This window comes from Saccopteryx leptura, chromosome 11, assembly GCF_036850995.1.
Source record: "Saccopteryx leptura isolate mSacLep1 chromosome 11, mSacLep1_pri_phased_curated, whole genome shotgun sequence".
In the NCBI taxonomy this organism is placed as follows: Eukaryota; Metazoa; Chordata; class Mammalia; order Chiroptera; family Emballonuridae; genus Saccopteryx; species Saccopteryx leptura.
Genome location: NC_089513.1, coordinates 22,499,463 through 22,524,826, shown reverse-complemented (window position 1 = coordinate 22,524,826; position 25,364 = coordinate 22,499,463). Strand labels below are relative to the sequence as shown.

The 25,364-nt window shown below is 46.4% G+C and overlaps 1 protein-coding gene across 2 annotated transcripts in view; it reads left to right on the top strand.

The window, feature by feature from the left end:
- The first annotated feature begins 16,682 nt into the window (after window positions 1–16,682).
- KATNAL2 (katanin catalytic subunit A1 like 2) overlaps window positions 16,683–25,364 on the top strand; it is a 90,864-nt gene continuing 82,182 nt past the window's right edge. Inside the window, exon 1 of one of the 2 annotated variants that reach the window (XM_066352598.1) lies at window positions 16,683–16,798. In XM_066352598.1, coding sequence (XP_066208695.1) covers window positions 16,748–16,798 — 51 coding nt within the window. In that variant the 5' untranslated portion in view covers window positions 16,683–16,747. The remainder of the gene's footprint in view (window positions 16,799–25,364) is intronic. The other variant, XM_066352599.1, reaches the window with a different exon arrangement.

Genomic DNA, 25,364 nt, shown 5'->3' with positions numbered 1-25,364 from the left:
GGAGTTAGAAGTCTGCAAGGACCGCTCCTTTCTCCTCCCCTCCGAGAAAGAACCAGGATCTCCGATCTCCAACCCACTTCGGCGCACGGTGCGGTAAGTCCCCTACCTCCATCTTTCCTCTCAGTTCTTTCCTCCGAGACTCCCTGTCCGAAACCGTAGTTACGTCAGGGAAGTCTTTTCCGTCCGTCCGTCCGTCCATCCGAGTGAGCCTGTGCTTGTGGAGACCTCCCCAAGCACATCCACTTTCATCCGTGGCTGGACATTGAGTTTTTAGGACGCTAATGCTCAGGTCTGACCACTCCAAGAACTGAGTGCAGCTGTTGGGGCACAGGAATCTCCCTCCTTAAGGAAGAAGAAACTGTTCTTCTTCTCCACTGTGGCCAGGCCACAGAACCCACTGAATTAGCCTCCTGAAGGGACTTTCGGTTTTAACACCCTCACCAATTTAACTATCACCAAAAAAGTTGGGAACTGGTTGGAGATCTCTTACATTCACGGCTCCTAATTATTTGCGCAACCGTCCTTAATCTCTGTGCTGCCTATTCCACCGCACAGGCCTTTTTCTGGCCAGAGAAACCTTACCTAAAACCTCTATTCCTAATCTTTCCTTCTCCGTGGACTCCAAACTCTCTCTCCCCTCCCTTCGCAAAAACCAGTTTCTTATTCACCATCTACTACCATCTCTTTCTCCTCCCCTGCTGGCCAGGGGCCCCTCCCTTCACTGTGTTCTCTCGTCCCGCCTCCGTCAGGCCTTTCTCAGCCTGGCATTGGCTCTTACACCGGTTTTCAGGACGTCCAACCCCAATTTTCTTACAGGAAGTTCCTGCCCTGTCCTGCCTTTGGCTCCAGCGTTTTACCTGCAGGATCTGGATGCCGGGCTCCGCACGAGCCCCCCTCTTATTCCCAAACCCTCAAACTCCTATCCGGAACCTGTGAACATGGCATTTAAAGTTTTTAACGGTCCCAACTAGTAGAAACAGGCCTGTTTCACCAGGCCCCCATGCAGCAGAAGGTAACGCTCCAAACCCAAACTCTTGTGGCAACCCTGAGACCAGCAGAGCCACCAGCAGCTTGCTTTAACTGTGGCAAGCAGGACCACTGGTCCCGGCAGGGCCCCTGCCAGTGGCTGCCCACTGAGCCCTGCCCTGACTGCAAGCAGCCCAGTCACTGGCAGAGAGATTGCCCCTTTGGGCAACAGGTTTTTTCCTCAGCGCCTCTACGTGGAGGACAAGCTGCCCAAATGGAAGGCCAATCCAGCCAGGTGGGTGCATTGTTCGAACTCCTAGGACACAGCCTGGACTCGGAGGGTTCTGCAACAAGTGGGTAAGTCCATCTCATTTCTTGTGGACATGGGGGCTGCCTTCTCTGTTTTTGCCTTTATACTCTGGACCTCTAGTTCCCTCACAGGTTTTGGTTATGGGAATGGATGGGACCCTCTTCCTTTCCCCTTTTTACGCCACTCCTGACATGCAGTTTTGCCTCAAGCTTGCCTCCTTATAGGACCTCTGGCAGTCAGAACCACTGGACTCCATCCATCTCCAGCTCACCAAAAGGCTGGACCCTGCAAATCCCCTATTACTCCTCCTTTTTTTTAAATCCTTACAGGACCGCATCTGCAAAGTTTCTCCAGTCACAGCCACACAGATATTCCTCTTAACACCCCTCAAAGCCACCACCTTCTGATCTCCCCCTCCCCACGACGCCCCTATTCAGCAGGAAGTAGCCAGATGAACAAACGGCGCCCCTTTTTCTATTTAACACAAAAGGTCAGAATGTAAGGTCGGTGGATGGAGGGATGGTCATGTGGAGAACTCAGACCCGCCCACTTTGGCTAGGACCGCCCACAATCAAGCCCGCCAAAGGAAGCTTCCCAGGAACCATTTGGAAAGAAGCAATCGTCTGCCAGCCAGTGAAATTTTACCACGTCATAGTAGCTCCACTTCCCTAGAGGGACCCTTTAAAATATCTGCCACGCGGTTTAATCTTTGCAACTTCCCTAGCCTCCATGTTTCTTTCCTTGGGGCCAGGGAACCTTGCCGGGCGGGGTGTGCGCTCTGTACTCAATAAAGCCGTTTACTTATTCCACACTTTGCGGTTCCGGCCCTCTTCCTTCCTTCTCGGCGGGGAAAAATACCTTAAACATACGTGATAGAAGTTCAAAACACATGTGAATGATAAATATTAAAACTAGGACTTGACCAGGTGGTGGCGCAGTGGATAGAGCGTCAGACTGAGATGCCGAGGACCCAGGTTCAAGACCCCGAGGTCACCAGCTTGAGCGCGGGCTCATCTGGTTTGAGCAAAAGCTCACCAGCTGGACCCAAGGTCGCTGGCTTCAGCAAGGGGTTACTCCGTCTGCTGAAGGCCCACGGTCAAGGCACATATTAGAAGGCAATCAATGAACAAGTAAGGTGTCGCAATGTGCAACAAAAAACTAATGATTGATGCTTCTCATCTCTCCATTCCTGTCTGTCCCTGTCTATCCGTCTCTCTGATTCTCTGTCTCTGTAAAAACAAACAAACAAACAAACAAAAAAAACTAGGACGGGGGCCTGACCAGGTGGTGGCGCAGTGGATAGAGCACCAGACTGGGATGCGGAAGACCCAGGTTTGAGACCCCAAGGTCGCCAGCTTGAGTGCGGACTCATCTGGTTTGAGCAAAAGCTCACCAGCTTGGACCCAAGGTTGCTGGCTTGAGCAAGGGGTTACTTGGTCTGCTGAAGGCCCACGGTCAAGGCACATATGAGAAAGCAATCAATGAACAACTAAGGTGTCACAACAAAAAACTGATGATTGATGCTTCTCATCTTTCTCCGTTCCTGTCTGTCCCTTTCTATTCCTCTCTCTGACTCTCTCTCTGACTCTGTAAAAAAACAAAAAAAACAAAAACCCAGGACAGGGGTACCTCTGAGAAGAAAGAAATGGGATCTATGGGCTATTCTGGAAGATTTCACTATATTTTAAGAACGTTTTCTTTCTTAAAAAAATATCTAAAGCAAATATGGCAAAATGTTGAGATATGACAGAATTAGAAGTCGGATATACCAGCCCTGGCTGGCTGGCTTAGTGAATAGAGCATTGGCCTGTTGTATGGAGGTCCCAGGTTCGATTTCCAGTCAGGGCACACAGGAGAAGTGACCATCTGCTTTTCTCCACCCTCCCCTTTCCCCTTCTTGCCCACTTCCCCTCCCACAGCCAGTGGCTCGGCCCCCAGAGGGGGATGGATCACGGTGGGGGCACCTGCGGGATTCTGTCTCACTATCTCCCCTCTTCTCACTTAAAGAAAGAAAAAAAGAAGTTGGATATACCAATTTATTACACTCTATATTTGCATATTTGAAAGATTTCATACTAAAACACAAAATACATCCTTCATGGCTACTGCCATCATCGTCCTGACTGCAGTAGTCTCTGATTTATTTCCTTGCCTTCTATCTTGCTCCACTCCAACTATTTTCCATATAACAGTCAGAATGATATTTTTAAAATATAAATCCGATCTCATCAACCCCCTACTCAAAACCTTTCAACAGGTTTACATCACTCTGAAAATAAAACTCAAACTCCTTATGACAGTCCACAGTTCTTTGTTTTATTGCCCACATTTAGCCCTTAATCTTCCTCCACAATCAGTATTTATCTCCTCAAAATGATTTGCTTTCCTTTGGGAACTTTTCACCACCCCAAATTATATTAATGCATGGCATATGGACAATTTTTCCTGTAGTCCCCAGCCCTCTTAGAATACAAGTTCCATGAAGGCAGATACTTTGTTCTCTAGTATATCTCCATTGCCAAAAACACAGTTTGACTCATATTAAGTATAAAATAAATATTTTCTAGATGAAAGAATAAGTGAATGACTTCATTTTCATTCAAACAGGGAAGGAATAACACTTCAGTGGTAAAAAAAAAAAAAAGAAAATAGTGTAATAAAATGCATGGAGGTTGCAAATTATACAGTACTCTATCAACATTATCGATAAGCAATGACATAAATGTTTATTTATTTATTTATTTATTTTTATTTATTCATTTTTAGGGAAGAGAGGGAGAGACAGAGAGAGAGAAGGTGGGGAGAAGCTGGAAGAATCAACTCCCACATGTGCCTTGACCAGGCAAGCCCAGGGTTTCGAACCGGCAACCTCAGCATTTCCAGGTCGACGCTTTATCCATTGCGCCACCACAGGTCAGGCGACATAAATGTTTATTATGTCCAGGCATTTCTAAGCGTTGAAAGCATATCGGTACTTTTTGGAGTGCATGTCAGCCTCACTCTCCTCATAAGCCCTGCAAACCTATCTTTGTCATGGGAGCCTCCTCCCTAGCCATAACTGATTGGATCTGGATGGAACACTGGCTGAGAAAAGCCCATCTGTTAGCCAAGAGGAAGCAATTGGGTTCTTTTTCTTGAAAATTTGCGCTGAGATGTGCAGGCTAAGGAAGTTTGAAGATGAGTCATGTTAATGGCAGGACATTTTTGAGTGAAGGGAACAGCTGCAGAGGTCCTTAAAAGTGCGCTGGTATTTGCCCTTTCCGGACCTTGCTGTTCAATGTCTCCTTGGCCTAATGAAGTAAGTTACCAGCTATCCTTCCACTAAAACCCACTTCCTTCATTTTAAAAACTAATAAGGGCCCTGGCTGGGTGGCTTATTGTATAAAGTGTTGTCCCAGCACACCAAGGTCAAGGATTTGATCCCTCCTCGGGGCAGGTAGGAGAAGCAATCAATGAGTAGTCAACTGGCCCTGGCTGGTTGGCTCAGCGGTGGAGCACCGGCCTGGCGTGCGGGAGTCCGGGGTTCAATTCCCAGCCAGGGCACACAGGAGAGGCGCCCATTTGCTTCTCCACCCCTCCCCTCTCCTTTCTCTCTGTCTCTCTCTTCCCCTCCCGCAGCGAGGCTCCATTGGAGCAAAGATGGCCCGGGCGCTGGGGATGGCTCTGTGGCCTCTGCCTCAGGCGCTAGAATGGCTCTGGACGCAACAGAGCGAAGCCCCAGAGGGGCGGAGCGTCGCCCCCTGGTGGGCATGCTGGGTGGATCCCGGTCGGCGCATGCGGGAATCTGTCTGACTGCCTCCCCGTTTCCAGCTTTGGAAAAATGAAAAAAAAAATAAAATAAAATAAATGAGTAGTCAACTAAGTGGAACAATGAGTTGATGCTTCTCTCTTTCTCTCTCTCTCCCTTCCTCTCCCCCTTCCTCTCTCTCTCTCTCAAATCAATGGAAAAATTGAAAAGAAAACTAATATGGTTAGGTTCCTTTGTTTTGTTTCTCTTAAACACAAACAAAAAGGCAAACAATTGATAATCAAGGAAAATTGACTAAGGTAGTCTTTGCACGCAACACTATGAGGTGAGTGAGTCTGGTGAGCTAGAAACCTTTGATTCTAGGAAACTCTGATAAATCAGTAGCTTTGTGAGCACTGAATGTGATTGGGTTTTGGAGCCCAGTGTGTGTTTTTACTTGCCCGCCGGGTGCAAGCTAGGATTAAAGATGAAGGCCCATCAGTTCTTGGCTCCGTTGTTTCTTTACCGACTGTCCGAATCCAATGCGAACCTGCATGGGCCGGGCTGCTGTGATAGTGGCCCTGGCCTTGGCTTCTGGCTTTACATTTGGCGTAGTCTGTGGCAGGATTCGATACAGATCGGCAAGGAGCCTTTGAGTGGTGGAATAGAGGACTGGCTAGTGTTAGGGTTCCCCATGGCTGTCCTTTTGGGGATTGTTGGCTGGCTGACTTTTACAGCCATGCGTGAGGAAACTGAGAGCTCTGTGGAAGAGGCTTCCCGGGACCTGCAAACCGAGCAGTGGAAGGAGCTGGAGCAAACGCAGGAGAAACCGATCCTGACCCTGGAGCTGGAGGAAGCGCTGGAGGAGGAGGCCGACCAGGTTTGTGAGATTCGCCTGGAAATGGAGCAAACGCTGGAGGAGGATTCAGAGGTTCGTGAGTTGCAGCTTGCCCTAGATGTTGCAGACAGCCAGCAGCGGCAGGAGGCCGGGGCTGAGCTTGAGGCTGAAGCTGAGGCCGGGGCTGAGCTTGAGCCTGAGGCCGGGTCCGGAGTTGCAACTTCTGCGGAGCAGAAGGTGGCGGCAGCCCGGGGCTTGAGCCTGGCAGCGAGAGTTGGTGTTTTCAGTTCCTCTTTGGAGGATGAGGAGAATCGGGCTGGAGTTGCAATCCGCAGTCTCCATAAGATGAGAGCCCAGCTGGAAGGAGCACCTACTATGGCCCCGGTAGGTCTGCGATTTGGGAACATAGGGCTGGACATGCTTTCCGGAGCAGAGATGGAAATGCTGACTGCCATTGCCACGTGCCCCTCTTTGGGACAGTGTAAGACCTGCCAGGACGGCAGGAATGAGGGGGGTGGCTGATGACCCATGTGTGTGGACTGATTTCCTGGACTACGACCGGAGTGGGCATTGGCTCCTTTGTTGGATGGACTTACGGATTATGGATTTTGGACAATGTGAAATATCCTGATGGGGGTGGGGGATGGCTTTGTTGGAAGCACTCCCCTGCCCCGGGAAGCTTTTCCCATGGCTAGAAAGAAGGCTGAGGACATTTTGTGCTTTTGGCAAAGTGCTCAGAGACTGGTGAAATGTACCTTTGTAATTGTTGAAACTGTATGATTTTTGCTGTTGTAATTTGTGTAATGTTCTAATTTCCTTGCACAGGGATGCCGGTGGTATAGATTGTGGGTAGTAAAGTGAGCATAGGGGTGGATTGTTGGGCAGATAAAATGTATTATGCTCACTTTGTTAAAGATGGAGGCCATCGCCCAGGTGATATTAATGTGTGTTGAGAATCCTTGTAGCCTGGGGCTTGGTTTTGGGATTAAGCCTTTCCCACTGTAAAGCCAGGAGCCACGGCCAGGGCCACCATCACAGCAGCCCGGCCCATGCAGGTTCGCATTGGATTCGGACAGTCGGTAAAGAAACAGCGGAGCCAAAAACTGATGGGCCATAGCCTTTAATCCTACCTTGCACCCGGCGGGCAAGTAAAAACATACACTGGGCTCCAAAACCCAGTCACACTCAGTGCTCACAAAGCCACTGACTTATCCGAGTTTCCTAGAATCAAAGGTTTCTAGCTCACCAGCCTTCTTCTCCTCAGTTCCCCATCTCCTTCCTTATCCCAGATACAAACTCTACACAAACTGGCATCTCACTCAGCACTCCGCCATCTTGGCTGCTTCTCCTGGCCTCCTCCACGTGGCCTCCTTTAGCTGCTGGCTCTACTCTCTCTGCTCTCTCATGCTAACCTCAGGAACCAAGAGGGCAAACTCTCGTTCCATCCCCATTTTATAGTGTAGAAATCCAAACCCTTAATCCAATATACAAAATAGGGAAGTCTCTAATACAAAGTCACTTCTCTAAGGCATGATAGGATTGTACCACCTTACACCAAAAAGGGTAGGAAAGGCTTAATCCCAAAACCAAGCCCCAGGCTACAAGGATTCTGCCTGCCTTTAGCCCATCCCAACACACATTAATACCACCTGGGCAACGGCCTCTTTAACAAAGTGAGCATAATACATTTTATCTGCCCAACACCCACCCTTTTTGATGTGGGGTGGTACAATCCAATCATGCCTCAGAGAAGTGACTTTGTATTAGAGACTTCCCTATTTTGTATATTGGATTAAAGGCTTGGATTTCTACACTATAAAATAGGGGTGGAACAGGAGCTTGGGTCTTGGTTCCTGGATGATTAGAGGAGAGAGCAGAGCAGAGAGCAGAGAAAGGCCACGTGGAGGAGGCCAGGAGAAGCAGCCAAGATGGCGGAGTGCTGGATGAGATGCCAGTTTGTGCAGAGTTTGTATCTGGGATAAGGAAGGAGATGGGGAACTGAGGAGAGTGAGTCTGGTGAGCTAGAAACCTTTGATTCTAGGAAACTCGGATAAATCAGTAGCTTTGTGAGCACTGAATGTGATTGAGTTTTGGAGCCCAGTGTGTGTTTTTACTTCCCCACCGGGTGCAAGCTAGGACTAAAGATGAAGGCCCATCAGTTCTTGGCTCCGTTGTTTCTTTACCGACTGTCCGAATCCAATGCGAACCTGCATGGGCCGGGCTGCTGTGATAGTGGCCCTGGCCTTGGCTTCTGGCTTAACATATGAGAGGTGTATCACTGTTTCTATTTACAGATGAAGAGACAAAGCCTGAACAGGTCCAATACCTTTCCGAAAGTCACAGAGGAGTAAATATTCCAATCCTGGCCTGGGTGACTCTCGAGAGGGGCTCTGAACTGCTACGTGTGGCTGTAGGAAGGCAGCAAGAGGACTGTTGTAGAGATAAAGTTAGAAAGACAGGGAAAACATTTCTATACCATTTGGGGTGGATTAGAAAATGACTGTTGGGCAGATAAAATATATTATGCTCACTTTGTAAAAGATGGCACTACCCACGTGGAAGCCCGTTGCCCAGGTGATAATATTAATTGCTTGGGATGGGTGTGATTATATTAATGTGTGTTGGGGGTAGGCTGTGGGCAGGCAGGATCCTTGTAGCCTGGGGCTTGGTTTTAGGACTAAGCCTTTCCCACCCTTTTTGATGTGGGGTAGTGCACTCTCATGAGGAATCCCATTATGTCTCAGATAAGTGACTTTGTATCAGAGACTTCCTTGTTTGTATATGGGATTAAAGGTTTTGATTTCTACTATAAAGTGGGCAGACTGGGAGCTTGCTCTCGGTTCCTGAGATTAACATTAGAGAGGAGAGCCTGACCAGGCCGTGGCACAATGGATAGGGTGTCAGATTGGGATGCAGAGGACCCAGGTTCGAGACCCCGAGGTCACCAGCTTGAGCGCAGGCTCTTCTGGTTTGAGCAAAACTCACCAGCTTGGCCCAACCGCTGGCTCAAGCAAGGGGTTACTTGGTCTGCTGAAAGCCTTCGGTCAAGGCACATATGAGAAAGCAATCAGTGAACAACTAAGGTGTCTCAATGTGCAACGAAAAACTAATGATTGATGCTTCTCATCTCTCGCTGTTCTTGTCTGTCTTTCCCTATCTATCCCTCTCTCTGACTCTCTCTCTGTCTCTGTAAAAAATAAAATAAAATAAACTTAAAAAAAATAAAATGGCCAATGGCCCTGGCCGGTTGACTCAGTGGTAGAGTGTCGGCCTGCCGTGTAGAAGTCCCGGGTTCGATTCCCAGCCAGGGCACACAGGAGAAGCGCCCATCTGCTTCTCCACCCCTCCCCCTCTCCTTCCTCTCTGTCTCTCTCTTTCCCTCCTGCAGCCGAGGCTCCACTGGAGCAAAGATGGCCCGGGCGCTGGGGATGGCTCTGTGGCCTCTGCCTCAGGTGCTAGAGTGGCTCTGGTCGCAACAGAGCGACGCCCCGGAGGGGCAGAGCATCGCCCCCTGGTGGGCATGCCGGGTGGATCCCACTCGGGCGCATGCGGGAGTCTGTCTGACTGTCTCTCCCCGTTTCCGGCTTCAGAAAAATACAGGAAAAAAAACCAAAAACAAACAAACAAACAAACAAAAAACATTAGAGAGGAAAGCAGAGCAAGGCCACGTGGAGGAGGCCAGGAGAAGCAGTCAAGATGGTGGAGAACTGAAGGAGAAGCCAGTTTGTGCAGAGTTTGTGCAGGAGAAGGAACAGAGGTGAATAAGTCTGGTGAGCTAGAAACCTTTGATTCTAGGGAACTCAGATAAGTCAGTGGCTTTGGGAGCCCTGAATGGAATGGGAAGTGTTTTCCCACTGTGTGTATTTCTTGCTTATCGAGTACAAGCTGGGATTAAAGCTAATGGCTCCATTGTTTCATTACCATCTGTCTGAATCTAATGCGAACCTGCATGGGCCAGGCGACTGTGATGGTGGCCATGGCTACTGGCTTTACAATTGTGGGGTGGTCAGCAATGGGGGATGGTCACGTGAGACACCAGACGCGGGAACTTTGGCTAGAACTGTCCACCCACATCCAGGCACGCCAAAAGAAACTTCCCAGGAGCCCTTTGGAAAAAAGCGACCGTCTGCCAGTCAGTGAGATTTCACCACATCATATTAGCTCGACCACCCTAGACGGGACCCTTTAAATATCTCCCACGTGGGTCACTTCATGTGACTTCCCTGGCCTCCATGTTCCCAGGACCAGGGAACCTCGTCGGGCGGGATGCACTCTGTACTCAATAAAGCCTTTTATTATTCCACGCTCCGGCCCCTTCCTTCTTCCTTGGCAGGGAAATATACTTTACATTTTGGTGCTGAAAACCCGGGAGGAGTTGAAGTCTGCAAGGACCACTCCTCTTCCCTTCCCCTCCAAGAAAGAACCAGGACCTCCGACCTTCCACCCACTTTGGCGCACAGTGCAGTAAGTTCCCTGCCTCCAAACTCCCCTCAGTTCTTTCCGCTGAGACTCCCTGCCCAAAACCGCAGCTGCATCAGGAACCTCTTTCCATTCCATTCCGAGTGAGTGTGTGCCCATGGAGATGTCCTGAGCACATCCACTTGACCTATCCGTCGGTGGCCAGAGATTGAGTTGCGGGACACCACTGCTCAACTCTGACCACTCTGAGAACTGAGGGCAGTCGTGGGGGCACAGAAATCTAAACCTAATCCAAAAACACTCCTGGAGTTGCCTTATCCAAAATCTCTCCTTCCCTTAAATAAGAAGAAACTGTTCTTCTTCTCCATTGTGGCCAGGCCACAGAACCCACTGGATAATCGGACCAGGTAGCCTCCTGAAGGGACTTTCAGTTTTAACACCCTCACCAATTTAACTATCGTCAAAAAAGCTGGGAACTGGTTAGAGATCCCTTACATTCAGGGCTTCTAGTTATTCGCACTCCTGTCCTAAATCTCTGTGCCGCCTGCTATCACGCAGGCCTTTTTTTGGCCAGAGAAACCTCACCTAAAACCTCCACTCCTAATCTTTCCTTTTCCACCGACACCCAATTCACTCCCCCTCCCACCTGACCCCAGGGCTGCCCCTCTCTCAGGACCCCTCTCTGGTCCCTCTGTGGACCTCTTTCGTTTGGGTCTCTTCCTACAGAGAGCCCCCTTCCTTCACAGAATCCTGTTTCTTATTCACCTGCAAATACAATTCTCTCTTTCTCCTCCCCTGCTGGCCAGGAGCCCCTCCCTTCTCCACTGTGTTCTTTTTTTTTTTTTTTTTTTTAATTTTATTTATTTATTTATTTATTTATTTATTTATTTATTTATTTATTTATTGAGAGAGGGGTAGATAGGGACAGACAGACAGGAACAGAGAGAGATGAGAAGCATCAATCATCAGTTTTTTGTTGCGACACATTAGCTGTTCATTGATTGCTTTTTCATATGTGCCTTGACCACGGGCCTTCAGCAGACTGAGTAACCCCTTGCTCGAGCCAGTGACCTTGGGTCCAAGCTGGTGAGCTTTGCTCAAACCAGATGAGCCCACACTTAAGCTGGAGACCTCAGGGTCTTGAACCTGGGTCCTCTGCATCCCAGTCCAATGCTCTATCCACTGTGCCACCGCCTGGTTAGGCTCCACTGTGTTCTTAAACCCCTCCTCTGTCAGGCCATTCTCAGCCTGCCATTGGCGCTTTTTTTTTTTTTTTTTTTTTTTTTTTACAGAGAGAGAGAGGGATAGACAGGGACAGACAGATAGGAACGGAGAGATGAGAAGCATCAGTCATCAGTTTTTCATTGCGACACCTTAGTTGTTCATTGATTGCTTTCTCATATGTGCCTTGACTGTGGCCTTCAGCAGACCGAGTAACCCCTTGCTCAAGCCAGCGACCTTGGGTCCAAGCTGGTGAGCTCTGCTCAAACCAGATGAGCCCATGCTCAAGCTGGCAACCTCGGGGACTCGAACCTGGGTCCTCGGCATCCCAGTCCGATGCTCTATCCACTGCACCACTGCCTGGTCAGGCCTGCCATTGGCTCTTCCACCGGTTTGCAGGACCCCAAGGCCCAACCCCAATTTTTTTTTTCTTTTTTGTATTTTTCTGAAGCTGGAAATGGGGAGAGACAGTCAGACAGACTCCCGCATGCGCCCGACCAGGATCCACCTGGCACGCCCACCAGGGGCAACGCTCCGCCCACCAGGGGGCGATGCTCTGCTCCTGCGGGGCGTCGCTCTGCCACGACCAGAGCCACTCTAGCGCCTGGGGCAGAGGCCAAGGAGCCATCCCCAGCGCTCGGGCCATCTTTGCTCCAATGGAGCCTCAGCTGCGGGAGGGGAAGAGAGAGACAGAGAGGAAGGAGGGGGGGTGGAGAAGCAAATGGGCACCTCTCCTATGTGCCCTGACCGGGAATTGAACCCGGGTCCCCCGCACGCCAGGCCGACACTCTACCGCTGAGCCAACCGGCCAGGGCCCCAACCCCAATTTTTTTACAGGAAGTTCTGGCCCTGTCCTGCCTAGAAACTTCTTCTCTTTCAATGGGAGACAGAATTTACATACCACCTTGCATTGATTGTAGTTCTTCCCCCTTCCTGGAATCTTGAGGGTAAAATACCTCTAGGCTAGTGAGGGAAGTTGAACCCTGAATGATTTGTAAACATCTTTGATTGTGTTACTTTGCAAATCTCAATGTCTCTGTGTATCCCCTAAACCAGGGGTCTCAAACTCGCGGCCCGCGGGCTGCATGCGGCCCGCCGAACAATTTTGTGCGGCCCGCAGACGAATCCACGAAGTTCAAAATATTTTGGATAAAATTAAGTAAGCCTAGGGGCCTACTTGTATTTTTAATTTCTCTAGCATCCTAGCTAGATATTAGCTTAGTTAACAGCAGTTGTGATGCGAACTACAGTTTCTGGTCGTTTTGTGACACTGAGTAAACTGCATGTACGATTGTGCTTGTTGTACTGATTTTTTTTTGTTTTCAACTGCAGTGAGAAAAGTGTTGTGTAACAGTTGCCTTTTGTAGACCTAGTGCGGCCTGCCGAACAGCTGTGATCTTGCTCTGCCGCCCACATGCTGAGTTGAGTTTGAGACCCCTGCCCTAAACAAACGTTGCCAGTTGTACCGTGAGGTCATGGTCTCCCCGCCCGCCCGTGTGTGCTGAAGGGTATATAAGCAGTCCCTAAACTATTTTTGGGACTGCATGATTTTGGCCTGTAGATGCCCTGTGTCAGCCATATATGGCCGGCATATTTAATAAATCTCCTCCTCTAATAAAACTCTTCAAAATTCATCTGGACTGGGTGTCTCTACATGAACTCATTGAAATGAGGTACAATGCCTTTCAGAATCTGGGGTGTGGTACTTTAAAACACATATACCTCAAATAACACACCTTGTGTAAAGCCAGTAGCCATGGCCACCATCACAGCCGCCTGGCCCACGCAGGTTCGCACTTGATTCGAACAGTTGGTAATGAAACAACGGAGCCAAGAACTGGTGGGCCATTAGCTTTAATCCTAGCTTGCACCTGGCGGGCAAAAAATACACACAGTGGGAAAACAATGTTGTAGTAATATAAGGTTATAGTAATTAAATATATAGAAATATAAAAATGTGGAAGATATATAAAAGTAATTAAAAGGATATTAAAAATAATTATTAAAATTAAGTAAAATTATGCCAATTGGATAGGAATTAATATAGTGGCTTAGTGCCATAACTCTGTAATGTGATAAACAGACTCTGACTTTCAAGCAGAGCCCAGTTAGTATGTGTGTGTAAAGTTATACATAGATAAGAAGTGGCTTGGTGTTATTTACATTAACTTTGTAAATTAATGAAAATAACATCTTAAAAAGTGGTTTAATGTAAACATTTCAGTAGATTGACATAAAGGGGGTTCCCTGTGAGGAACTCCCAAAAAGGTGGTTTGAGGTGATAATTCTGTAGATTGACACCTGTTAGAAGGCGTTGGCCAGAAAAGGTACTAAAGCTGAGGGCCCCCCTGCTGCAGTAGTCGCCCAGACTCCAACGTTGATGTGGACTGTCTCCACGCCACTCTGAGCTCTGACCAAAGCCAGCCGAGAGGAGCACGCAGATGGGGCCCCCTTAAGCTGTACCCAGGCACGCCAAAAGGATTTGTGAGTAATAAATTGCCTGTGTGATTATTGCAACTAATTTGTGTGTCGGTCGTGTCTTTCCTCTGGTGGCATTTAGCAGTAGCATCCTCATAGCTGCCTCAAGAGTAGTCTCGAAGAGGCTGCCAGCCTGCTAATAAGCAGGAGTGTCCCACTACACGAGGAAGTCGAATCAGGGATGCCTGATCGACGTAGAGCTTGGGCTCTACTGGGACAACACTTCCCTTTCCATTCAGGGCTCCCAAAGCCACTGACTTATCCAAGTTTCCTAGAATCAAAAGTTTCTAGCTCACCAGACTTATTCACCTCTGTTTCCCATCTCCTTCTCTCTACACAAACTCTGCACAAACTGGCTTCTCCTTCAGCACTCTGCCATCTTGGCTGCCTCTCTTCTCCTCCATGTGGCTTTTCTCTGCTTTCCCCTCTAATGCTAATCTCAGGAACTGAGAGAGGGTAAGCTCCCAGTCTGCCCCACTTTATAGTGTAGATTCAAAGGTGTGGGGGAAAGCTTAGACTTAAAACTAAGCCTTAGGCTATAAAGACTTGGACCACTTACAGCCTGTCCCCCACACCCAATACAAACTAGAAGCGAGCAAACATATATCATATTTACAAACTTATTTGACCAACACCTTGGAAGCATCATTAGTGTGCACACCAGACACAATTCCGTTTCTTTCCTAATTATTTAAACGTTTTAAAACTCAAGCCTAAGAAATTATAATGTTTTATAAAAGGAGAGAAAATAATTTTTTCTTAGAAAGAGGGGAGATTCCCCCCCCCCTCGTAGATATTAATAGTTTAGCAAGTAACACATTGATACAGTTTAAAATCTTATTCTGGAAGCACGAAGCCTGCCTTTCATTCACCTGTGCTTTTGCAGTCCCTGGAATCCTCGTGGCACCTGAAAGCGGGCCACTTTATGAATATAAGACAGACAGCAGCAAGGCGTATGGTGGACATGGACAACAGTAACTGCCAGATGTCCAACATCACAGTCCCCTATAGAGATGCTGAGTGGCACAGCTGGAGCAGGGTACATCCATGACAGCAAGATCCACGTTCTGATCTTGTCTAACACACTGAAAAATGCTCCCACGTTAAAGAGCACGAAAAAGAAAACTCAAGGCTCAGGGGCTGGCTGGGGAAGAGCTGCTAATCTGAAAATCCAAGTGGCCTTGAGAGGAAGAGGACATGGAATGGGACATGGAAATATCTTCCAGAAGTAAAGATAAGTTTATCTGTTTAGCAGAACAGTGCCTCTATTATTATTATTATTATTATTATTATTATGTTACTAATAAGAGAATGGTCAACAATTTCAAATGGTGCTAAGTTTACATAAGATAAAGAGTGTAAAATAATCTATAATTGGATATGCTAGTTAGGAAGTTATTGATAACTTTAACAAGAACAGCTTCAAAGAAGTTGGGACAGACAGTGCTGAGAAATGAATGGGGAGGTGAGTGAAGAAGACAGGACAGCTAATCCTTTCACAAAGCTTGAAGTAAATGGGAGAGAGGTGATTCAATTCAGCAATTATGAGAGCTTTTTTTAGATCAAGAAGACATAAATCTTTTTTTTTTTTTTGTATTTTTCTGAAGCTGGAAACGGGGAGAGACAGTCAGACAGACTCCCGCATGCGCCCGACCGGGATCCACCCGGCACGCCCACCAGGGGGCGACGCTCTGCCCACCAGGGGGTGATGCTCTGCCCCTCCAGGGCCACTCTAGCGCCTGGGGCAGAGGCCAAGGAGCCATCCCCAGCGCCCGGGCCATCTTTGCTCCAATGGAGCTTCGGCTGCAGGAGGGGAAGAGAGAGACAGAGAAGAAGGAGAGGGGGAGGGGTGGAGAAGCAGATGGGTGCTTCTCCTGTGTGCCCTGGCCGGGAATCGAACCCGGGACTTCTGCACGCTAGGCCAACGCTCTACCACTGAGCCAACCGGCCAGGGCCGACATGAATCTTTTTGAGAGGAGAGAACTAGTGACTAAGGCTGAAGATAATGAATAGGGTATGGTTTAGAATAAAATTCACAGCAAGAGAGGCAGAAGGGAAAGCCACTGAAGACACAGAGTACTGTAATTAATGCATGAGGAAAATGGAGCAGAGGAAAATGTATAGCCCCTATTTGTTCACTTTTAATGAGTAGGTCTGATGTGGAGGCAATTGGAGAAGGGAAAGTTTGATACATAATTAGCATCCCAGAATGCCCCTACCAACCAACAAACCAAAAAAAAAAAAGTCTACAGCAGATTTTTTCCCAACCTAGATGGACCACTTATAGGCCATTTTAAAGTAAAGCAGGAACTTCCAAACCTTTATGGGGAAGGGGAGCCGGGCCCAGACAAAAAGGGATGTCAGAAGTACAGTAGTCTTGGGAACATAAGCATTTGGTCACAAAGGCCTTGAACAACTGTCAAAATCACGGACAAATTCTATGGTACATAAACTTGGGTTAACTTGCATTTCAGAGACAGAATTAAGAGAAGTTCAACAGTTGCAATTCCCGCCCCAAGCCCTGCCAATCATCCCCTCTCGGTCTCTTGATTGGTCAGTGCTATGCAAATACTCTAGATTACATTTGCTAATTTTAACATTGATTGGCATGATAAAGATTCCATCTCTGCCTACTGATTGGCTGATCTGTCTAGGCTCTGGCCAATCCTGAAAGGGGCGGTCTGATTAAGCGTCAGGTTTCTCCGAGCCGCTTTTCTCGGGTGTACTTACTGGTGGATCAGCAAGTGGCTCCTTTTCTCGCTTCTCTCCGGCCGAAACACAGTGTCTGATGGAGCTTTCTTACCAGGCCCTAAAAGTCAAACATCAGGCACGGGAAGCGGTAAGGAAAGCAAATACGAAAAGAACTGTATCAGGAAATCATCTCCCCTTCTTTCTGCAGCCCTATTTGTGTGTTGCCGGTTACTATGGCGACAGAGTCCTCCGCTGAGTGGCGCAAGCGCATGGAAGGCCTCTAGGTACCATTGGTAAAGTCCTGGGGCCGGGCTTGAGGTTATCACATGATGCTGATAGGATAGATCTGGGACAGAGGCGGGTTTGGAAGTGACTACGGGTTTGCTGAAAGGAAATGCAGAGTCTGTTTGTGGCTGAGGGAATGGAGCGGCGAGGAGGAGGTATTTGTTAGACAAGCTGAGTCTTGATAGGTGAATGGGTTTGGGAGTGGCCAAAATGAAGATTGTTGAAAGGCCGGACAGTGTGACCTGATGGTTGGAATATTGTATTCTGGTCCCGTTTCACCACTACGCGTCTGAGGGACTTTAGGAATTCCATTTTTGGGCTTTTGTTACCCCACTTGAAAGGTAATTGGACTGTGCTCCTTTTCATGAAGATTACATAAATTTTATAATACGTACAGTGGTTTCCTGTTGTCTCTGCTAATTAGCCAACAATACTTTTACAACACTGAATATGACTTGAGGACACTCTATGCCAGGCACTGAGGAAGTAAAATCAGTGCTTGGGAAGTAGGTGGAAGATAAATAAAATTAAAGTAAACAGTAATAATAATAATAATAATAATAATACTATCTGAGCCCCACCTCTAGAGATTCTGATTTACTGGTTTGGGATGGATGAAGTCTGTGCATTGATTTTTTTTTTTTTTTTTTTTGTATTTTTCTGAAGCTGGAAACCGAGAGAGACAGTCAGACAGACTCCCGCATGCACCCGACCGGGATCCACCCGGCACGCCCACCAGGGGGCGACGCTCTGCCCACCAGGGGGCAATGCTCTGCCCCTCCGGGCGTCGCTCTGTTGCGAAAAGAGCCACTGTAGCGTCTGGGGCAGAGGCCAAGGAGCCATCCCCAGCGCCCGGGCCATCTTTGCTCCAATGGAGCCTCGGCTGCGGGAGGGGAAGAGAGAGCAGAGGAAGGAGAGGGGGAGGGGTGGAGAAGCAGATGGGCGCTTCTCCTGTGTGCCCTGGCCGGGAATCGAACCCCGGACTTCTGCATGCCAGGCCGACGCTCTACCACTGAGCCAACGAGCCAGGACTGTGCATTGATATTTTTTTGAAAGCTTAGCAGGTGATTACAATGTGTAGCCAAGGTTATGAACTGCTCTAGTGTTTCCCACCTTAAAAAAAAAATGAAAGAAAAGAAAAGCCTTGGTTGGTTGGTTCAGTGGTAAAGTGTTGGCCTGGTGTATGGATGTCCTGAGTTCAATTCCTGGTCAGGGCACACAGGAGAAGCACCCATCTGTTTCTCCAGCCCTCTCCCCTTACTTTTCTCTCTCCCTCTCTCTCTTTCTCTCCCTCGCCCCTCCCCTTCAGCAGCCAAGCTCAATTCCAATGAGTTGGCCTCAAGTGCTGAGGATGGCTCTGGTTGCAACTGAACAAGGGCCCCAGAGGAGCAGAGCATCTTCCCCTAATGGGCTTGCTGGGTGGATCCTGGTCAGGGTGCATGTCAGAGTCTGTCTCTGCCTTCCCTCCTCTCACTAAATAAAAATTAAAAAAAAGAAAGAAAAAGAAATACTAAAACTAATAGTACAAAAAATATATAGGCCCTGGCCTGTTGGCTCAGTGGTAGAGCGTCGGCCTGGCATGTAGGAGTCCCAGGTTCGATTCCTGGCCAGGGCACACAGGAGAAGTGCCCATCTGCTTCTCCACCCCTCTACCTCTCCTTCCTCTCTGTCTCTCTCTTCCCCTCCTGCAGCCGAGGCTCCATTGGAGCAAAGTTGGCCCGGACGCTGAGGATGGCTCCGTGGCCTCTGCCTCAGGTGCTAGAATGGCTCTGGTCGCAACAGAACGACGCCCCGGATGGGCAGAGCGTCGCCCCCTGGTGGGCATGCCAGGTGGATCCCGGTTGGGCGCATGCAGTAGTCTGACTGCCTCCCCATTTCCAACTTCAGAAAAATACAAACAAACAAACAAACAAACAAAAAACCCAACCAAAACCGCCTGACCTGTGGTGGCTCAGTGGATAAAGAGTCAACCTGGAAATGCTGAGGTTGCCGGTTCAAAACCCTGGGCTTGCCTGGTCAAGGCACATATGGGAGTTGATGCTCCTTGCTCCTCCCCCCTTCTCTCACTCTCTCTCCCCCCTCTATAATGAATAAATAAAATCTTTAAAAAAAAAAAACCCAACCAAAACCAAAAAATATATAATTTTCTGTTTGACCTCATATCCTGCCCTCATCTTCCCCAACAACAACCTCCTTTTCTTTTTCTTTTTTTTTTATATAATTTTATTTTTTAATGGGGTGACATCAATAAATCAGGATACATATATTCAAAGATAACATGTCCAGGTTATCTTGTCGTTCAATTATGTTGCATACCCATCACCCAAAGTCTGATTGTCCTCTGTCACCTTCTATCTAGTTTTCTTTGTGCCCCTCCCCCCTCCCCCCTTTCTCTCTCCCTCTCCCCCCTCCCCCCGTAACCACCACACTCTTATCAATGTCTCTTAGTCTCTCTTTTATGTCCCACCTACGTATGGAATAATGCAGTTCCTGGTTTTTTCTGATTTACTTATTTCACTTCGTATAATGTTATCAAGATCCCACCATTTTGCTGTAAATGATCCGATGTCATCATTTCTTACGGCTGAGTAGTATTCCATAGTGTATATGTGCCACATCTTCTTTATCCAGTCATCTATTGACGGGCTTTTTGGTTGTTTCCGTGTCCTGGCCACTGTGAACAATGCTGCAATAAACATGGGGCTGCATGTGTCTTTACGTATCAATGTTTCTGAGTTTTGGGGGTATATACCCAGTAGAGGGATTGCTGGGTCATAAGGTAGTTCTATTTTCAGTTTTTTGAGGAACCACCATACTTTCTTCCATAATGGTTGTACTACTTTACATTCCCACCAACAGTGGATGAGGGTTCCTTTTTCTCCACAGCCTCTCCAACATTTGCTATTACCTGTCTTGTTAATAATAGCTAATCTAACAGGTTTGAGGTGGTATCTCATTGCAGTTTTGATTTGCATTTCTCTAATAACTAAAGAAGATGAGCATCTTTTCATATATCTGTTGGCCATTTGTATTTCTTCCTGGGAGAAGTGTCTGTTCATGTCCTCTTCCCATTTTTTTATTGGATTGTTTGTTTGTTGTTGAGTTTTATGAGTTCTTTGTATATTTTGGATATTAGGCCCTTATCTGAACTGTTGTTTGAAAATATCATTTCCCATTTAGTTGGCTGTCTGTTTATTTTGTTATCAGTTTCTCTTGCTGAGCAAAAACTTCTTAGTCTGATGCAGTCCCATTCATTAATTTTTGCCTTCACTTCTCTTGCCTGTGGAGTCAAATTCATAAAATGCTCTTTAAAACCCAGGTCCATGAGTTTAGTACCTATGTCTTCTTCTATGTACTTAATTGTTTCAGGTCTTATGTTTAGATCTTTGATCCATTTTGAGTTAATTTTAGTACAGGGGTACAAACTGTAGTCCAGTTTCATTCTTTTGCATGTGGCTTTCCAGTTTTCCCAGCACCATTTATTGAAGAGGCTTTCTTTTCTCCATTGTGTGTTGTTGGCCCCTTTATCAAAAATTATTTGACTATATATATGTGGTTTTATTTCTGGGTTTTCTATTCTGTTCCATTGGTCTGAGTGTCTATTTTTCTGCCAATACCATGCTGTTTTGATTGTCGTGGCCCTATAATATAGTTTGAAGTCAGGTATTGTAATGCCCCCAGCTTCATTCTTTTTCTTTAGGATTGCTTTGGCTATTCGGGGTTTTTTATAGTTCCATATAAATCTGATGATTTTTTGTTCCATTTCTTTAAAAAATATCATTGGAATTTTGATAGGAATTGCATTAAATTTGTATATTGCTTTGGGTAATATGGCCATCTTGATTATATTTATTCTTCCTAACCAAGAACAAGGAATATTATTCCATCTCATTATATCTTTTTCGATTTCCCTTAACAATGGTTTATAGTTTTCATTATATAAGTCCTTTACATTCTTTGTTATGTTTATTCCTAGGTATTTTATTTTTTTTGTTGCAATCGTGAAGGGGATTATTCTTTTGAGTTCGTTCTCAAATGTTTCATTGTTGGCATATAGAAAGGCTGTTGACTTCTGTATGTTAATTTTGTATCCTGCGACCTTACTATATTGGCTTATTGTTTCTAGTAGTCTTTTTGTGGATTCTTTGGGGTTTTCGATGTATAGGATGATATCATCTGCAAAAAGTGATACCTTTACTTCTTCTTTTCCGATATGGATGCCTTTTATTTCTTTGTCTTGTCTGATTGCTCTGGCTATAACCTCTAGTACCACATTAAATAAGAGTGGAGAGAGTGGACAACCCTGTCTTGTTCCTGATTTAAGGGGGAAAGCCTTCAGTTTAGTGCCATTTAATATGATGTTAGCTGATGGTTTATCATATATGGCCTTTATCATGTTGAGATACTTTCCTTCTATACCCATTTTGTTGAGAGTCTTAAACATAAAATTGTGTTGTATTTTATCAAAAGCCTTTTCTGCGTCTATTGATAAGATCCTGTGGTTTTTGTTCTGTTTTGTTGATGTAGTGTATTACGTTAACCGTTTTACGTATGTTGAACCATCCTTGAGATTCTGGGATGAATCCCACTTGATCATGATGTATTATTTTTTTAATATGTTGTTGTATTCGATTTGCTAGTATTTTGTTTAGTATTTTAGTATCTGTATTCATTAGAGATATTGGTCTGTAGTTTTCTTTTTTTGTGCCATCCTTGCCTGTTTTTTTTTTTTTTTTTTTTTTTTAATTTTTCTGAAGCTGGAAACGGGGAGAGACAGTCAGACAGACTCCCGCATGCGCCCGACCGGGATCCACCCGGCACGCCCACCAGGGGCTACGCTCTGCCCACCAGGGGGCGATAATCTGCCCATCCTGGGCGTCGCCATGTTGCGACCAGAGCCACTCTAGCGCCTGAGGCAGAGGCCACAGAGCCATCCCCAGCGCCCGGGCCATCTTTGCTCCAATGGAGCCTTGGCTGCGGGAGGGGAAGAGAGAGACAGAGAGGAAAGCGCGGCGGAGGGGTGGAGAAGCAAATGGGCGCTTCTCCTGTGTGCCCTGGCCGGGAATCGAACCCGGGTCATCCGCACGCTAGGCCGACGCTCTACCGCTGAGCCAACCGGCCAGGGCCTTGCCTGGTTTTGGTATGAGGGTTATGTTGGCCTCATAAAATGTGTTTGGAAGTATTGCTTTTTCTTCAATTTTTTGGAAGACTTTGAGTAGAGTAGGAACCAAGTCTTCTTTGAATGTTTGATAAAATTCGCTGGTATAGCCGTCTGGGCCTGGACTTTTATTTTTGGGGAGGTTTTTAATGAACAACCTCCTTTTCTCTCCAACCTTGGAACAAGGTTGGCTACACTTTGTTACTACTGCCTCATTTTTGGATTGAGTTTAAACCATTCCAATCTGAGCTTGAACTACCTTCATTGGAACCTTTTAGACTGGCTTTTATTGTTGTTTTGTTTTTTGTTTTTACAGAGACAGAAAGAGAGTCAGAGAGAGGGATAGACAGGGACAGACAGACAGGAATGGAGAGATGAGAAGCATCAATCATTAGCTTTTCATTGCACATTGCGACACCTTAGTTGTTCATTGATTGCTTTCTCATATGTGCTTTGACCGTGGGCTTTCAGCAGACCGAGTAACCCCTTGCTTGAGCCAGCGACCTTGGGTCCAAGCTGGTGAGCTTTGCTCAAACCAGGTGAGCTTGCGCTCAAACTGGTGACCTCGGGGTCTTGAACCTGGGTCCTCGGCATCTCAGTCCGATGCTCTATTCACTGTGCCATCACCTGGTCAGGCTAGACTGGCTTTTAAAAAGTAGATTCCTGGACCTCACCAAGACTTAGAAAATCAGAAACATTCTGAGATGGGGGTCTTGAAAATTGCATTGTAAACACACAATCCAGGTTTGAAAACTACTTCCCTAAATGGTCTCATACATTTTCAGGACTTCCAATGCCATTTATACATCAACATTCCCCTAAAATGACTCTAGATTGGACTTTGTTGCTGAGCCCAAACCCTGAGGTATCCTAGACTCTAAGAGGATAGACTACAGAGAAGACAGTGAATCAGCTAGTCACTTGACAAATCTAGTGGGGTATCTCAAGTATCTGCATCTTAAATTGTTTAACACTTAACTTTTAACCTTCCTGTCTAAAACTTGTGCCTTTCGCTCTGGCTGGATAGTTTGGTTGGTTAAAACATGGTCCTGGGAAAGAAAGCTTGCCAGTTCAATTCCCAGTCAGGGCACATATGGAACCGGATCGATGTTTCTGTCTGTCTGTCTCTCCCCCTTCCTCTCTAAAGTCAATAAATTAACAAGACAAAACAAAAAGAACAAGATTGTGATGGCAACAGGGGTGGGGGGTGGGGGGAGGGGGGGTGGGGTGAAGAAGGAGAGAGGGGTTGGGGGAGGGAAGGGGCACAAAAAAAACCAGATAGAAGGTGACAGAAGACAATTTAACTTTGGGGGAGTGGTATACAGCACAATCAAATGTCAAAATAATCTAGAGATGTTTTCTCTCAACATATGTACCCTGATTTATCAATGTCACTGCATTAAATTTAATAAAAAAAATAAAAAACCCCAAAAAGAACATGTACCTTTCTTTTCCAGTCTGTCTCCATCTGGTTTATTTCTCCTAGCTGTTTCTTCCTTGTAGTCTTTCTTCTTTGTCCTCTACATAAGGAAGACATCAGCAAATCTTATTGATTCTGCTTCTATACTGAGTCTTGAATCATCTGTATCTCCATAGCCATGATCCTGATCCAGGCAACCATAAACTCTTAACTGACCACTTTAATAGCCTCTTAACCATTCCCCTATTGGTTTCAGCCAATGATCAGAGGATCTTAAAATTGTGTCACTTCTTGTCTGGGATCCTGTTACTGGCTTTCCATTACACTTGGGATAAAAGCCCCTCAAACCTTGACCAGAGCACTGCAGTGAGGTGGCCTAAGTTCCACATCCAGCCTCTTCCTTTCTGCCTTCCACTTTCCATTTGGCCTTCTACTGCTCCAGGGTCATTCTCTCTAATCTGACACATCTCTGAACTCCATATACTCTGTACCATACAAATTAGTATTTAATTGTGATTCACTTATATTATTATCTGTTTCCTGCCTGTAACATATCCTCTCAAACAGAATTTATGTAAAAACTGGCAGAGACCCAGTTTCACTTCTTGTTTTATTCCCTATACAGTGCCGAGAGCAATGTTTAGGTTTGCTCACCGATGGCTTCATCTCTTGGGATCTGACTGCAAGGAACTGTGCTGATTAGGGGTCTGGAGAAGGAAATAAGGTAGAGGTGGGTGTGGTAACCTGGTGAACTAGTATAAACAGTACTGGGTACCCACAAAAAATTTTTTTCATAGAGATTACTGTATTAGGATTTCCAGAATACTTCCTTTTTATTTGTTTGATTTTTATTGTTGTTTTAAATTGTTTATTTATATATTTTTCAATTAATTTTTATTTTTAACTAAGTAGTCACACATTGCTAAAATTTATAATAGTTCTACAAATTAAGAGTCTCCTGCTTCACCACACCCTGCCTTCAAGTATTACTCCCCAGAAACAATCACTTTCCCCTCTTTTAGCAACATCTTCAAAATAAAAGTTTATACTTCTGAATTTTGGTTTTCATTCTCAAATGTAAATCCACTCACTTTTATTGAAAATGAGAATTTGATTTTCTTCTACTTACCTCACTCTTTCCCCTTATTCTATCATTAGTCCATCCTTCTTTCCCCGTATTCTTCCAACATTTTTCTGTTATAATTTTGGGTTAAATAAATATTCAATATTTATATTAATCTGATTATGTAAACATTATTCAGAGCTGAGCCATATGGTACACTTTAGTTATATTTTATTTTTTTACTTATCTTTTGGAGAACGCCATCATATCTTTTTTTTTTTTTTTTTTTTTTTTTTGTATTTTTCTGAAGTTGGAAATGGGGAGGCAGTCAGACAGATTCCCTCATGCGCCCGACTGGGATTCACCCGGCATGCCCATCAGGGGGCGATGCTCTGCCCATCCGGGGCTTCGCTCTGTTGAGACCAGAGCCATTCTAGCGCCTGAGACAGAGGCCATGGAGCCATCCTCAGCGCCCGGGGCTACTTTGCTCCAATGGAGCCTCGGCTGCGGGAGGGGAAGAGAGAGACAGAGAGGAAGGAGAGGGGGAGGGGCAGAGAAGCAGATGGGCGCTTCTCCTGTGTGCCCTGGCCGGGAATCAAACCCGGGACTTCTACACGCCAGGCCGACGCTCTACCACTGAGCCAACCGGCCAGGGCCCTCCCTTGGTTTTCATACTATAGTCTCCTGGTGTTCCACTTTACTTTCCGGCTTCCTTGATGAGCTTCTCTTTCTCTGCCTCCTAAATTCTTGTTCTTCAGGATCTGAATTGGCCTTTTCCTTTATGTTTC